General features: G+C 36.6%; 1 protein-coding gene across 3 annotated transcripts in view; it reads left to right on the forward strand.

Annotated features, from left to right (window-relative positions):
• Window positions 1-16,972, forward strand: part of LOC150078379 (alanine aminotransferase 2-like) — a 107,204-nt gene that overhangs the window by 58,756 nt on the left and 31,476 nt on the right. For all 3 annotated transcript variants that reach the window (XM_090385398.1, XM_090385397.1, XM_090385399.1), the window contains 3 exons: window positions 2,415-2,523; window positions 10,216-10,281; window positions 13,140-13,295. In XM_090385398.1, coding sequence (XP_090241524.1) covers window positions 2,415-2,523; window positions 10,216-10,281; window positions 13,140-13,295 — 331 coding nt within the window. The remainder of the gene's footprint in view (window positions 1-2,414; window positions 2,524-10,215; window positions 10,282-13,139; window positions 13,296-16,972) is intronic.

Below are 16,972 nucleotides of genomic sequence, written 5' to 3' on the forward strand. Positions count from 1 at the left end.
TTCATGATAAAATTTTAATATTGGGAATAAAAAATAACAAGAAATATTTCTCATATCACAAATAACATAAAAACTATCAAAAATCATTCCACAATATAAAAACAAATATTACATAAAAAATAAACTTTCTAGAAAAAGTACACAAAAAAACCACAGATTACATGAAAAAAAATTATTTCACAAATATTCAAGAAAAATTTATTCCAAAAATTGCCATATACAATTTACTTCTTTATTAATATTTGTTGTCAATCTTCTGCTTTGCTCAATAGCTGAGCGGCGATTTCAGAGGAATGAGTTGACATAATGATCTGGATCAAATTGAAGCAGTGGTTTTCCATTTAGATGTATGGTCATCATAATCTGCAATGTGCTTAATTGTCACAATATTATTCATTATGCTGAAAGCTTAACTCAGATTCAGCACTGCTATTCAGCACAATGGTTTCAAAGATATTTTCTGGCTTTCTTAATTGAAAATGTAATTTCACTTGATTTTAAAGATAAACTGTCTTCAACAAAATCTCCAAGATCATTAATTTTTATTTCATATTTTATCAGAAAACTTAAATTTCTTATTCGGTTTTCACCGTCTTGTAACCCAGACGAAAGTTCTTTCACATTCCACGATTTCAGGTAGCATATGTTTAAAATTTCTTTCAATGGTATCGTTATTTTCTTTATTTAATTAAAAATCACCCTGCTGCATTAATAACTTATCCTTTAAGGATAAAACAATGCATTTAATAACTTGTTGCGAGGTAATTTTTTTTACTTTCGATTTTGATTCCTTTAACTTCTTTCCACTTCAACATGCTCTCAATTTTAGCTTCATAATTTCCTTCAGAATTTTTCAAATTAGCAATAGCATTGATAGTTCGAATAATTAATTTATATGCTTTACGATTGTCATTCTGAAAAGCTTCTGAACGGTAAGAGAGCTCCTGCAAGATGTCGATCATAAGTGCTGAATGGTTAAGATATTCCAAATTTAAAAGTCGTTTAATAATCTGGAATATTTAACTTCTGATTCAAAATGTTTGCACAAAGCAAAATAATTCCTTCAACCTACAATTGCCGTCCGCAAGCTACAAGCTGCTCATCATGACCCCGAACACATGACCGATCTTTATAGTTTCCACATCAAGTTCTTTAGCAATCATCCTTAATTCGCACTAGTTTTTTGGAGATTGGTAATACAGTTTTTTTTTATTTAATTATTGCCTGTATGCCATTATATTTTAGAACATTTTCTACACAGTGAAAGGGTCGACAAAGTTTCAAAATCTGCCAACATTTCATCTTCGTAAAGTTTATATATATATATCTTAGTTGCCTGAGTCCTTCCCCCTCTACATTGCTACTCTCACTAGTTCTTTGAATATGGTGCAAAATGTTGGAATCACACGGATATTCAGCTACTGTGACCATGTAAACATAGACAGGAGAAATTTACTGGAAGGCATGGATCACTCACTTCTCCGAAAAACATATGCCCGTTTGTCGGAGTAAAGGGGAATCACAACACAGGTTGACCACAGAGTATAAGCCATGTTGAGAATCTTCTTAATCCTCTGACTGGCTATGGAAAGCATATTGACTAGCGCGACTTCTCGGTATGTGACTGCAGAGGTTTTACGGATACCACTAACATTGTGAAACGGTAATCCTTTTCACCCTTAATTTGCACTTTCTAATTACCTAAATTGCCTAAACAATGCATATAAGGTTGTCTCTACTAATCCGTTCGTTACATGGAAATTTTCTTTGTTCAATGGAAACTATTTTAAATGTAATTACAGTTAACTATTTTAAATGTAATTATTTAAATGCAAGGGGATTCAAAAAATTCGCTATAAAGAAGTTCGTTAAACAGAGGTCTGACTGTAATTAAATCAGAAATGAAACAATTTTAAAATACATAAACTGATCAATTGCACCATTAAAATGCTGGGAATGGGGCCAGCTCACCCCACCATAGTTTCGGCTCTGTATACTCGATAATTGCATTCAGGATTTCGTTTGTAAAATAAATGATCGTCTCAACAATGGGCTCTCGCGAGCCCACTACAGCTCACCGCTGCCCTTAGTGCAAAGTACACCTTCCATTAAACAGATACTATGACATATGAAGAATGAGACAGTGCATTGTCATGTTGCAAACCTGGTCTCTTGGTCAGCATTCTGTGTTCTTTTCTTCTGATGCTAACTTCAGATCATTCTTCAGAAATTTGCAGTACCTCTTGCTATTTTACTATGGCATCCTATGGTAGTAGGAATGCTATCACCATATGCCGTTTAAGGCCCGTTAAACAGTCGTTATATTGATATATGTTTGAAAATTGAGGTAAGGTAAACAATGCTGAGGATAGAAATTTGAGATTGTTTATAATGATTTTCATCTTTACTTTTAGGTGTGGAGCTAGAAGTGGTTACTGTGAAATTATAAATCTTGATCCAAATGTTAGAGAGATGTTGATGAAATGTCTATCAAATAAACTCTGTCCAACTCTGCTTGGCCAGGTACGTAATAGAGACACCAGATTTATAAAACTTTTACCAATGTTTCATGAACTTCTTTTATTTTAATAATTAGAATGATACTGCTTTTAAATGGACAAATTAAACCAGTGGCTCACATCTGATGAGTATAGGCCTGAGGGTCCTGAGCCAGATGGTCAGGACCCACACTCAGGGTCCTGAGCCAGATATCATCATTCTTCTCTTTCTTGGTGATCTGAGAAAGGGGAAGGATTATATCAGCACTGAGCTAACTCAATCTATTCAAGGCCTTAAACATTTCAATCAGACCTTGCAGGTCTACATCCATTACAACAGATCCATACCCTTCCTAAAATGAGGCCTCAAGACCCGTATTCAGTACTCAAGATGTGGCCTGACCATTGCCTTATACAATGGGTTAATCACTTCCTTATCTCTGCTAGCAAAATTTCTGTATATCATTGACAAAACCCCATGAGCTGTCCTGTCGATGGCATGTCTGCACTGCTCAGAGAACTTCATATCTGATTGCACAATTACTTCCAGGACTTTTTCATTCTTCACTTCCCTGAGTGCAGTACCATATCGGTACATTAATCTGCGATTACTGTGCCCCTTCTGAAGTACTTTACATTCACACATTTGTTGATATTACACTTCAGTTGCCACGTCTCAGCACATCTGCCTGATTTCTCTATACTTGTTGCAGTGACATACCCTGATTACTGTGATTAATCACTGTATCAACCTTTGTATCATCTGCAAGCTTAGACATTAAGCCTGATATGCTTTCATCAGTATCATTAGTAAATATAGAAAATAATAATAAGCCCATATAGAAAATGACAGTGAGCCCACTGAACCCTGGGAGACTTTGCTCAATAACATTAGTTAAAGAAGAACAGTGCCCATTGATAATCACTCTCTGTCTTCTTTCACTCAACCACCACTTTAATCATAGTAGTAACTTGCCCTTAATGCCACACTGCTTCAATTTGTATAGCAGTCTTTTATGTGCAACGCTATCAAAAACGTTTCTGAAAACTAAGTATACAATGTCAAAATTACTTTTTGTATCCAGTTCCTTTATTACTGTATCATAAAATCCAATCAGAGTGATCAGACAGGATTGTCCCTTAACTAATCCATGCTGTGACTCCTTTCTAGATGATCCTGCATTACTTCTTTAACCAGTGACTCCATTATTTTCCTCAGAACAGAAGTCAAGCTAACAGGTCTGTAATTATTCGTGTCACTCTTTGCTCCTTGTTCACGAATTCGGCATACATTCACATATCTCCAGTCCTCAGGAACCTCCCCTGAATCCAAGTATGCTCTCATAATCATGGCTAAAGGTTTGCTTACTACTTTGGCTGCCTTCCTTAATAAAGTTTGTTAGGTCCCATCCACATCAGATGCCTTTTTTATGTTCTCCAATAATTTCTCTTCCACTTTTCTCTTAGTTATCACAAACTCATTTAGTTCCCCATTAAATTTTGATGAACTTCTGCCATTCCCCTCCCTAAAGAACTCCTCAAGCGTGAATGTAGATGCAAAATAGCTGTTCAGTTTGTTGGCAACCTGAGCAGGATCAACAGTTAAATCATTGACATCAAGTGAACCAATGCGATTCACCCCATCCTTTCACTGTTAATGTAAGTAAAGAAATCCTTGCTGCTTTTCTTGATATTCTATGACAGAAAAGTCTTGTAAACTGCCTTAGCTTGTTTTGTGTTACTAGTAGCATGGAGTAATTTTTACTCCCATCGGTAAAATCCTAAGAAAATCTTAGTTTTATTTACAGGTTTTGATTTAAAACTGCTCAGTAAAAGTACCTTTATTTATTAATAATAAAATTAAATTCACTTAAAACTTAAGTGATTAAATATTTTACGCTATTTTTTTTCTTCGATTAGCTCTTGTGCTGTTCTTCTCTTCCCACATAAGGTGCCTTGGTCCTATGACTTTTCTTCCCTACAATTCCTGCTTCTCCTCCCCTGCCTCTCATCCCAACTTCTTTGCCTAGTAGACCCTACCACCACCAACCTTTTATTACTCTTAACAGCTCCTCCACAGGGGTGCCCCTCTATCCCTGTAGCATCTAATTTCTGGGGAGAAGTCTTCCTTTCATCCACCTCTTTTTATCTTTGCTTTCCCTTTCTTTCCCCAACACAAAAAAAAATTTCCATTTTTTTGTGGGGGGGAAGGCTCCTTCCTGGCAAGCTGAGGTGCAGACCAGGGTTCGTCCCTGCCAAACCATATACATACTCCCTATCATACAGCTGTCTCCTCATGGCAGTGGACAGACAATGTGGTGTCCCACTAGGGGCCCTAGGGCTAAATGCCAGAGGAACAACGGACCAACACCACACTATGGGCGCCTCCGTAGCCAGGTGGGAACGAGCAGCAGTGCATAGCACACGCTTCTTGATTAAACCGGGGTTTGAGCCCGTCACCACCAAATACAGAGGATGCGGAAAGGTCAGGGAATGACCACCGCATATCCCGGAGCAATATGGCCTTAGTTGCTAATGCTCCTAAAAACCAAATAACAAACAAACCACACTATGCAGACCATCACCAAAACTCACACTATGTATGGTGTTTACAGAATTTGTACTGTGACACAGAGTTATACAAACATGGAGTTGGGGGAATCTCCGGTGCTGCTTGACCTGTAACACTAAAGTATAAGCATATAGCATGAAGTTGGGAGAAATCCCAGTGTTACTTGACCAGTAACACTATATGCATATAGGATAACACCTTCCTCCATTGCAACTCTGAACCAGTAGTACTCGTTTGCATACTTTCCATGATATAGAGGAATAATTTATTTTACATTTTTGCTTGATTCATGTGACAAAATGTAAATTATCGATGAAAAGAAGACCAGTCCATATATTTTTTGACCATTCAATCACTTGGAACGTCTCCAGTAAAATAGAAAATCATGCATAATAATTTTCTTCTAACTTCACTAAAAACTCTGTTGTAGGCTCTGTGGGTACTTAATGCATTTTGCATAGCAGCAGCAAACTAAGTTTTCATTTTGGATTTTTGGATTTGGATCCAGATGGATTGTTAGTGTCATCTCAAGTTTTAAAAATATCAATCATTGTATAGAACTTAAATTTAATACGACCATCTTCAAAGCTAATCATTAACAAACAATCACTGAGAAGTCATTATCACCTTAGGCAATGTGCACTGCACTTATCAACACACCTGTTGAAATTATCCTGCTGCCTAGCAGTGTCCTTGCAATTAATGCAATAGTTAATACTGCTGGCCTTCATCATGTGGAAAAGAACTGGGTTCAAATCGCATTGAGACGGAGGGGAATTTTTTTTAACATGGTCACTAAGTTAAGTTAGTCTCAGGGTGTCAAGATTTCTTTTCTTTAATTCGGGTTTCCATCCAGCAAAAACAGGAAAACCAATCATAAAATATGCACAGTTTATAGATATACATCAATATCTTCTCGGCATTGCAACTGAAACTTTGAAAAAACAATTAGAATGCTGTTTTAATTCACCATCAGCTCACAACAAAATTGTTGTAGTTCACACTTAGGAGTGTACACACAACAAAATTAAAAAATCAGTATGGCCTAACATACAGGGGCAGTGCATGTTAGGCAGCAGAGGACTGGAGCGAGGGATGCTGGCGGTTTCAGGGGCTGATGGCAGTCATCGTGAAACATGTGGGTATATGGGATGTGTTAGGGTAAATAAGAATAGGTGCATGTATGCCAATGCTAGAAGTATAGTAAATAAATTTGATGAATTTGAAGTGTTGGTCAAGACATCAGAGGCAGATATTGTTGGGATATCGGAGATGTGGTGTCACACAGATATTAGGAATGCAGAATTGGAATTTGGGGAGTACAATGTGTACAGAAAGGATAGGAAGGGAGGAGGGGTTATGCTGTTAATTAAAAAAAACATAAAATCAAAAGAAGTGCATCCAGTTGATATAGATGGAAAGTGCACTGTTGAGTCAATTTGGTGTGACATAAACACTGCGAAAGCAAAAATAAGAGGAGTGTGTTATAGGCTTAATGACTCAAATGAGTACAATGAACAATTGTACAGAGAAATAGTAGGCTAGTAAATCAGAATGTCTTATAATGGGGATTTTAACTTCCCAGATATTGACTGAAACTTGTGGATTGGTCACTTGCACACTAGTAAGACTTTTGTGGATTTATTGGAGGATTGTTTTCTGCAGCAGCATGTTCGAGAGGCAACCAGAGAGGGTAACACTCTTGATCCGGTTATCAGCAGTGATCATTCGTGTATTAAGAATTTGCAGATAAAGGAACGACTAGGTGGCAGTGATCACAGTGTACTGATGTGGAAAGATATAATTACCATCAGGGGTAAAAGAAAGGGCTTTTGCTTCTGTAAAGATAACTACAGTGGTCTCAGACAGTTTTTAAATTCTGTACAGTGGGATCAACTAACATTGTTACCAACAGCAAATTCTAAGTGGGAAGCATTCAAGGAATTAATCGTGGAAGCTGCTAAATGTTTCATACCTATTAAGAAACTGTTCAAGGTTTAGGCCTAAATGGTTGTCAAATGAACTAATGAGACTTGTGGAAGAGAAGAAAAATGCATGCGATGCATATAAATTATCAGGCGACACAGAAGCCTATGGCAGATATAAGCTAATCTGAAATCATGTCACAAAGAAGGTTAGGCAGGCAAGGGCAGATTACGAGAAATCTTTGGCAAAGGATGCTAAGAAAAACAGCAAGGATTTCTTTACTTATATAAACTCTAAAAGGAAGGGAATGAATCAGATTGGTCCACTTGATATCAATGGTTCGACTGTTGATGATCCTGCTCGAATAGCAAACAAACTGAATGAGCATTTTGCATCTACATTCACACACGATTTATTAAGGATTGAAAATACCAGAAGGTTATCAAATTGTAGCAGGGCGCTTAATGATTTTGTCATAACTGAGAGCAAAGTGGAGGAGAAATTGTTGAAGATAAGGAGGCTTTGCTGCCTCCTTATATTAAAGGAGGCAGCAAAGGAAGTAAGCAAACCCTTAGCCATGATTATGAGAGCATCCTTGGACTTAGGGGAGGTCCCCATGGACTGGAGATTGCAAATGTCTCCCCAATTCACAAAGGGGTGATCGAAGGGTGACACGAGTAATTACAGACCAGTTAGTTTAACTTCAATTCCAGGTAAAATAATGGAGTCATTGGTTAAAGATGCATTGCAGGATCATCTAGACAAGACTGCAGCAATAATTCATACACAGCATAGGTTTGTTGTGGGAAAATCTTGTCTGACAAATTTGATTGGATATTATGATGTGGTTACAAAGGAACTGGATGCAAAAAATAATTTTAATATCATATACTTGGATATTAGGAAAGCTTTTGACACTGTTGCGCATGGAAGACTACTTAAAAATAACTAAATGCACAAGGCATAATACGTTAAGAGTTTATTATATATATAATATCGGTGTAGATACACCATAGACAACTCTTAAGAAACTGCAAAGTAGTTGTTGTAGTAGGCATCATTTGCTCTGTTTCTCATATTGTGCTCTTCCTTCACGATGAGTTGCCATGATATTGCACTACCTCGAATAAGTAACGCTTCACTAATAGAGAAGACTATTATTACTTATTCTCAGTGAGTACCACCACCCAGACGGCACCGTTTCAAGGCTATTGACCTATCATCAGTGGATGGGCAGGTACCGTGGTATTGCAAACATGATGACCCAGTTGTGAAGATAATCACACAGTATGAGAGATGCCAAAAGGTCTATATGACAATATTTAAAAATAACTACATGCACAAGGCATAACACGTTAAGAGTTAAGAGTTTATTATCTGCATAGTCTTCTCTGTTAGTGAAGTGTTACTTATTCGAGGTAGTGCAATATCGTGGCAACTTATCGTGAAGGAAGAGCACAATATGAGAAACAGAGCAAATGATGCCTACTACAACAACTACTTCGTAGTTTCTTAAGATTGTCTATGGTGTATCTACACCAATATTATATAGATAATGGAAGACTACTGTACAGATTGGAGCAGAATGGTATTAAGGGTAAGGGTAAGTGTCAAAGTTTGCAGATGATACAAAGGCTGGCAGGGTTGTTAATGACATTAATGGCAGTGTGCTACTGCAACAGGATCTAGAAAATTTGGGAAAATGGGCTGAGAAGTGGCAACTGAAGTTTAACATTGACAAACGCAAAGTACTGCATATGGGTAGAAGTAACCCCAGAGGAACGTACCAACTGTGTGGTACTACACTTAGGGTGGTAGAAAATGAAAAAGGCCCAGAAGTAATTGTGCAGTCAGATATGAAGTTTTCTGAGTAATGCAGACAGGCTGCCAGAGCAGATCATGGAGTTTTGTCAATAATATACAGGAATTTTCTAGCAGGGAAAAGGAGGTGATTGTCCCTGTGTATAAGTTAATGGTCAGGCCATGCCTTGAGTACTGCGTACAGTACAGTACAGGTCTGGAGGCCTCATTTTAGGAAGGATGTAGATTTGCTTGAGCGTGTACAGAGAAAGGCAACAAGATTGGTGAGGGGAATGAAGGGATCCTCTTATCAAGGAAGGTTTAAGTTCTGCAAATTGCAGCGGCTGGAGACTAGGCACCTGTGAGGTGATCTGATTGAGGTGTATAAGGAGAATTCTGATGGGATTCTTCCACTTGTTCAAATTACAAACCTAAGCGGACATAAATTCAAATTGAGGAAAGACAGCTATAGAATAGATGTACAGAAATTTGCCTTTAGCCAGCGTGTGGTTAATTGCTGGAACAAACTTTCATCTGTCATTGTGGAAGTTGAGGTTAAATAAATTTAAGGGGGAACTGGACAAACATTTAGAGGGAATTGTTTTGTAATTTTTTTTTTTTTTTTTTTCCTTTTGGCTGATGCTACATAAGCTCATACCCTTGCTTTTTTGCATCGCATGCTACGATTACTATTACTATACGCTCAGCTAAAGCAGCTGCATATTCTCCCACTTGTTGACATTGAGAATAAACTAAAAGAAATAAACTTTTTCTTGTGGTATTGCCAAATCCTGTCAATGATGGAGGAACCTATGAGCTTTTTCACACTGTGGCTGAGTTAGTTGGTCTCGGGCAAGAATATCAAGGTGCCCCGTGAAAAACTGAGTTTTTTGTTCAGCAAAATTGACTAGAGAATGCATGCAATTTATGGACATTATACACGTGGGTGGATGAGTTTGTTCTCTTGGGTAAACCTAATATGAAATATGTAGTGGTGTTGTCAAGTGCTTATTTAGTTGACAAGGGTAACAAAACAATTAGAAACCAAGAAATCTCATTCTTAGGTCACTTTTGTGGCTGGTACAGTGGTTACGTAGCTATGCTAGACAGCTATACTATATATTTCGATAGCTGTACTATATACTTTGATAGCTATACTAGATTTTTTTTTTTTTGGATGTTGACCTTTTACTTGTCTTGAACAAGGGTTGCGTAATTTGTTTCCCGGAATCACCGGTTGTTCATCAATAAAACAGAAGAACAGCATAGAAAGCATTTAAGTTACAGACACTGTATACTGACAGGTAATGAGCAAATTATATTGAAGAAACGTTTTTTCTCTATATCCAAACCTCCAAATATATATTTCTAACCGATTTCTGACAAATCCTATCTAATTGCCTATACTTTCCATTTCAGGTGGTAACGTACTGCATAACAAATCCCCCTCAGCCATCTGAACCTTCATATGAGCTCTTTATAAAGGTAAGTGAAAACTGTTTTTATTTTTTTCTTACTGTAATATGTTATTATCTTATTTAGTATTAGTAACACTGAATGATGCAACCTTTTTCTGCAACAGCCAAAAATGAATAAATGAATAAAATAATAATTAAAATAAAACAGAATATTCATACTGTTCCCATTCCCTCGGGTAATCATCCAAATCTTTTTTAAACTTAGTCAGACTCACTGCTTCCACTCTGTTGGGAGGCAACTCATTGTTTGACAACCCACTGCCTGTAGGTGAACCTCGTGAGATACAGCTTTCTTTTATTCTCTGATATGTTATACATGTGTCCCCTGGTGCATGCCTCATCCTTGTGTGTGAGGCACAAACATTAATTTTTGCATTTACAATTACATGAATTATATTTCCCCTTTATATTCCTTATTGTCAAACTTTGCAGCCCACACCTTCTCGCTCATCTTGTCATTTTGCAGACTGCTTGTTTGTTTGTTTGTTTATTTGGTTTTTAGGAGCATTAGCAACTAAGGCCATATTGTTCCAGATATGCGGTGGTCATTGCCTGACCTTTCCGCATCCTCCGTATTGAAGCCCGGTCTAATCAAGAAGCGCGTGCTACGCACTGCTGCTCCTTGCAGACTGCACTTGTCTCCAATCTGGTTGCCATTCTCTGATCATCTCCAGAAGTTTTATGGCTTTTATGTGCAGCCTCTAGATCTGAATATAATATTTAAAGTGTTGTCTAACCATCACCTTGTAGAGAGGGATAACAACTTCCTTTTGCTAGCCACCTTGCATCGAAAATTTACATTGCATCGAAAATTTTGTGCCAGATCGAATCGTAATGCCTAAGTCTTTTTTGCCTCAAACCTTACATTTTAGTTGCCACATTTCAGACCGTATATGCAACCGATCTAAGCCTGTCCAGAGCATCATGGCCTGGCTTGAATTTTTAACCACCCTTCTCCTCTTCAATCATCAGCAAACTTTGACTACTTACCTTGAACATCCTTGTCAATATCATTTCTTTATAATCGATTTTATACAATACACAGGCTGAACTACTACTACTCATGTATGTGCATAATCTGTACCACAAAAAAAAAGACATCAATAAAGGGTACATATCAATAAATGCCCTTGTGCTAGCACAGTGGTTATAATCACTGTCCTCTCACACTGGGTGAAAAAGGTCCGAATCCTGTCAGTGATGCAAGGAATTTTTAAGGTCTCTGTAATTTGGCTGAGTTTCTCATGCAAGGGTTGGGCAGGTTTCTTTCAGATACTCAGGTTTGTTGTTTCCTGCAAAAAAGCAAACTGACCAAATGACTTTTTTGTGCCAACACATAAAACCATAGCAGTAAACACAATGAAAAGTACACATAAAGAGGAATAAGACTTATTATCTTTTAAAGTTTATTGGGAAAGAAAATAAATAATTACTAAGGATTTTAATGAGTTAAGTTTACAACTAGGGAGGGAAGCATCCATGGGAATTGCCAGGATTCAGCTGCTTCAACCCCCAAAGAAGAATCCTGAATGCATGTCTGTTTAAAATCATCTGGTTCATTAAATTAAACAAGATGAATATTATGCAAAAGAAAATGTTTTTACTTGCATGTTGAACACAAGTCAAATTAAGCTTAAATGAGTGAAGTTTGTAGGTCATACATTATTCTTTGGCAGTCTGTTGAAATTGTAACTCAACTGCCAAAGCATACAGTTTTGCCTTCTTAGGAGTTTGAAAATAAATTATTAAAAGAAATATGTATTTCACTTTTTAAACCCATATAAATGGCTGTAATTTGAACAGAATGAATTTCTTGACACATTTATATGAACTTTTTTTACTTGGTATATAGACCTACCCCTATAATTTTGTAGGTTAAAAACACTGGGTATACTGTATTCCCAAAAGCTGGGGAAATTTGTCAGCAGTCATAGGTGGTTCAAAGTGTATAGTTTCTTTTAATACTAAAAAAGGAGTACTGTATCAGGCTTGCATAGGGAAGGGAAAAAAAAACAAAAGCCTTTAATTGATGATTTTTATAAAAATGGGTTTTGAATTCTGCAATTAATTATATGTAAATAAAATGTACATTTGTTTCCCTTAATTTTAAGCCTACATGTATCATTCTGGACATCTTTTCATTTTTTTTTCCAGGTGGTGATATTCCGATAGTGTAAATATGGCTTTGGTCAGAGCTGGTTACAAAATGCACATTTTTTTTTTTTTTCTTGATTCTGAAAACCGAAGAGGCCTCTAATGAGTATTTTTTTTTTTTTTTTATTAATAAAAATACTTAAGGCCACCGTAGTCAGGCACAAGGGTACATAAGTACACGTGATTTGAGTGACTGGTTTGAGCTTTCATGATTACTAAATTTCTTGTATTTTCTCTATCTTGTGAACTCCTGAGCCATGTTCATTTTGGGATATAAACAGAAAATTTTAGGCCTGACGTAGCTGTGGTCATTGGCATCAGTGCAGTAGCACCCACTCTCTGATGGGCCATGGTTCAAGCCCGTGATTGCTAAATATGCTTAATTATTGTATTTGTGATTTATTATAAACTCCTCTGACTTGGTGGTTGTGCTGGAGGATAAACAAGAATTTGAGATGATCTGTTGTGAAATATATATTTTTAAGAATTTTTCAAAAAAGTTACATGAGAAGGCATTGTTTTGTAAAAGTTACTTTTATGCACAATTATGTTTCTGCTTGATCTTGGAATCTACGTATTAGGACTTTCCTCCTCTTAATATTAATAAATGTTAACATAATTAAATTATCAAAAACTTGGTTATTCTCCAAATTTGTCAAGTACCGAATGATGTTCACAACACATGCATTCTCTATATTTTTTTATTTAAAGGAGAAAACAGCAATCCTTCAGTCCCTAAAGGAGAGAGCAGACGTGTGCTATGAAGTGCTAAACAGTGTATCAGGCCTGAAATGCAATAGAGTTGTAGGTGCAATGTACGTATATCCAGAGATCCTACTTCCTCCAAAAGCTATTGAGGCAGCCAAAGTAAGTTTTCTACCATATTTTGTTATATATATAGAGTTAATATATGATACATCATAACATAATTATAAATTTAAAGGTAATTTAAAGGCAACATAACTTAATATATTGTATCATAATTACTTAACATTTTAATGCTAACTGACCATGGTTACATAAAATATCTCCATGATATTTTTAGAGTTAATGAAAAGGTATGTGGTAACATAATTATAAATACAAAGGTAATTTAAAGGTAACATAATGTAGATACCAGAGTTACCTGTGCATGTGACCCATGAGAATTCAGTAATGATATATACACAGGAAACTATTGAACCTTTATTGGCTGCATATATGGACTATCTCAGTATATAATATTCTGAAATAGTCAAATGGTATGGCATCCTGATGAGATACCATTTCCCATATATCAGCCAGTTACCTATGATTGTTAGATAATTATAGGATAATATTAAGATAATTATATATAAAACTGTAATTGTAAGATAATTACAAGATGATATTAAAGTAAAAGATTATTATAAATTAATATTAAGTTTATTAATCGAACAACTAAAAATATTGGTAAACATGCAACCATTTACAGATCCATATATCTCCAATGTCCAGGGCCTGTAATTAGCATGAACAGGAAATTGCACCCCTGAATAATCCGAGCACTAACTTTATATTCTTTATTCATACACTTTTTACTTTCCTCCACATAATTTTTTTCCACACTCTGGTATATTAGGTTATACAAGGGTAGGAGTGTCTATTTCAACCCTAATTCCTTACCTGATTTTGCCTCCTGTTAGCAAAACTGCTGTACCCATCACCTGTGACCACAATGAACATGTACACAAAATGAGTATACTTGTATAAGATTAATACTAACAAGTTATCTTTGCATCATGATGCAAAATAGACGAGTAGATCTGCTCAATAACAAAAGCCACATACAGTAGTGTTGGTAATCTGAACTAATTGGGACCGGGAGTAGTTCAGACTTCTGATTCATTTGGATTTTCAAACTTATCAAAAATACTGTTCTGGAAACTAAAAAAAAAAAAAAAAGGTTTAGTGAGTTTAGAAATAAAATCACCAAGTTGTACTTATGTATTTTTTTTCATAGATAACAAAACAAATGGAACTTTCAGCCACAATAACATATAATATATATAGGCTTTAATGAAAATAATTACTTATTTTTTGTTGCACCATTTTCGAACTTTGTTTCTTTGCTCTCTCACCCTGTTCAGCAAGAGTAGTTGAGTTGGACAGCATTCAGTTTATTGCTCATACCAAACCATTGCAGTCTCTAGTGCGGCAAATGCCTCAGCATGCTTAGGCCCAGTATTCATGTCATTTTCTTCATAGTCTTCTTCGTCCATATCATTTTCAGGAGTTCTAGTTTCTTTTACATTCGCAGTTTTGTTTTCCTTTAAAACAGGAAACCCTGTAGCACCAGTATCATTTTCCATCCATGCCCTTGCATCACCTTCATTGCAATCTTCAAACCCAGGGGTTGACTGAAACAAGTTGATCATCTCATTCAGTACTTGTCCCTCATTTCCTTCAGTTCGATTCTGCTTAACTTCTACAGTTTCTTTTGCAGTAGGCCACAGTTTTTTCAAGAATTTTTTAAATTCTGCACAGTGAGTGATTCCCACTTTTCTGCTAACATATAGCAACTGTCCTTGAGACTGAGCGTTTTCAAAAAAGCTACGATGCTTTCTGTTAAAAGTAAATGATGCAAGACTTCATTTTTTTGTAGATTCTCTTCAACTTTTCGATGACTCCCTGGTCCATCAGTTGGAGGAGTACTGTAATGTTTGATGGAAGAAACATGACCTCCAATCTCTCTTCTATTTTGTTTAATGTTTCTACTGAAGAATGTGATGGCACATTGTCTAGGATAAGCAAGACCTTGCCCATTTTGCAAGGTTGAGGCATATGATGCAAGAAAGCAAGCTTATAGAGCATCAGCCAAAAAAAAAAACCTTCCCATTTCATCCATCCAGTCACTCTAAATGTTTGTCTAGTTCAGCCTTAAATTTATTTAAACTATCAACTTCCACAACAACAGATGGAGGTCTGTTCCAACAATCAACTACCCGCTGGCTAAAGGCAAACTTCTGCACATCTATTCATGTCTTTCCTTTTATACTTCTTGACATTCGGAATAAAATCGTTGGTAAACCATATTAGATTACAAAGTGTGTGAAATAATAATAATATCAGTTTACAAAGTGTTATGTTTAGTTAGTATCTATATTAATTAAGCTATGTATGTAAGCGTAAATTTATTCTTATTTTGCTAAACTCTGGATAATATTCTTCTGATTTTCATGTATCATTTAATTTCGTTAATTCATAAGGTAATAAATGTGTATGTTTGTGCTTTATATCGTCATTTTTGTAGCCTGTGGATAATATTCCTCTGATTTTTGCTTATTAGCATTGCCATTTAATAGAATGAAAATTCAGTTTGCATCATCACAATAACCAGCACTTACTGCAATTATTTTGTGGCACCAGCATTAAAAATAAACAAATGCTGGCTCGTTTGGATTATTGATGTTTCGAATTAATGTTTGGATTTTCGATGCTCTACTGTGTGCATGTGCACACATGCACACTGCCCTACCATTAACATCCGGACACTTCTTACCTTTAGACAAAAAAAAAGCTTTTATTGTGTCATTTAATATTTTGTGCGAAAACCTTTTTACTTTTATGACGGCCTTCAATCTTCGCGGCATACTCTCAATTAGCTTTTTATAAATGTCAGGTGATATGTTCCTCCACTTCGCCCTTAATGCAGCCACTAGTTCGGCCTTGTTCTTTTGGCGATTTCAACATGTACATATCCGAGAATCCAATACATCCCAAAGATGCTCAATAGGGTTCAGAGTGGGACTCTGGGCTTGCCAACCCCACATTTTCACACCCATGTCCTCAAATCACTCTGTTACGACTCGAGCAGTATGGCATGGCATGTTGTCTTGCCGATACAGGTATGGGCCTTCCCAGAAGTATTGCCATAATGTTGGAAGTGTATAATTGTCCAGGATGTTCTGGTATTACACAGCATTCATACTTTTGTCGATAATGACTAATGGGCCTAAGCCAAACCATGAAAGGCGCCCCATACCATGACACTGCCTCCACCAAACTTCATTGCTGGGAGGATACAATCAGGAAGGAACTGTTCCCCTGGCATTTGCTACACCCAGGAACACCCATCAGACTGGTAGAGTGCGAACCTGTTAATTGGAATCTAGCATTTGTTAAGGTGATCAATGGCTTGTGAAAAGCTGCATGGCCATTGTAACCCATATCATGGAGTGTCCTTCGTATTGTACTAGTGCTGACATTAGTCCCAATACTCTTACAGAGGATTTGTGTGACTTGAGACAATGGCAAATTACGATTTGGTGCACAGTTCTTCGCAGAATTCTCTTGTCCCATTAGTTTTCGGGGTTTACCAGTCTGTTTTTTGGCAGATTCGGTCCCATTTCTCTTCCATTTGCATATGACCTCACTAACCTTGAGCCTGATCGGTTCCCTTGAACCGATCAGGCTCGAGCGTAGGGATCCCCAGAGTGACTGCGATGTCTCGTACAGAACACTTGCTTATGTGGCATCCTACTATCATTCCACATTGGAAGTCTATTAATTCTGTTGAACGTGTC

Source organism: Mastigoproctus giganteus, chromosome 11, assembly GCF_048544385.1.
Source record: "Mastigoproctus giganteus isolate SK-2022 chromosome 11, ASM4854438v1, whole genome shotgun sequence".
NCBI classification, from domain to species: Eukaryota; Metazoa; Arthropoda; class Arachnida; order Uropygi; family Thelyphonidae; genus Mastigoproctus; species Mastigoproctus giganteus.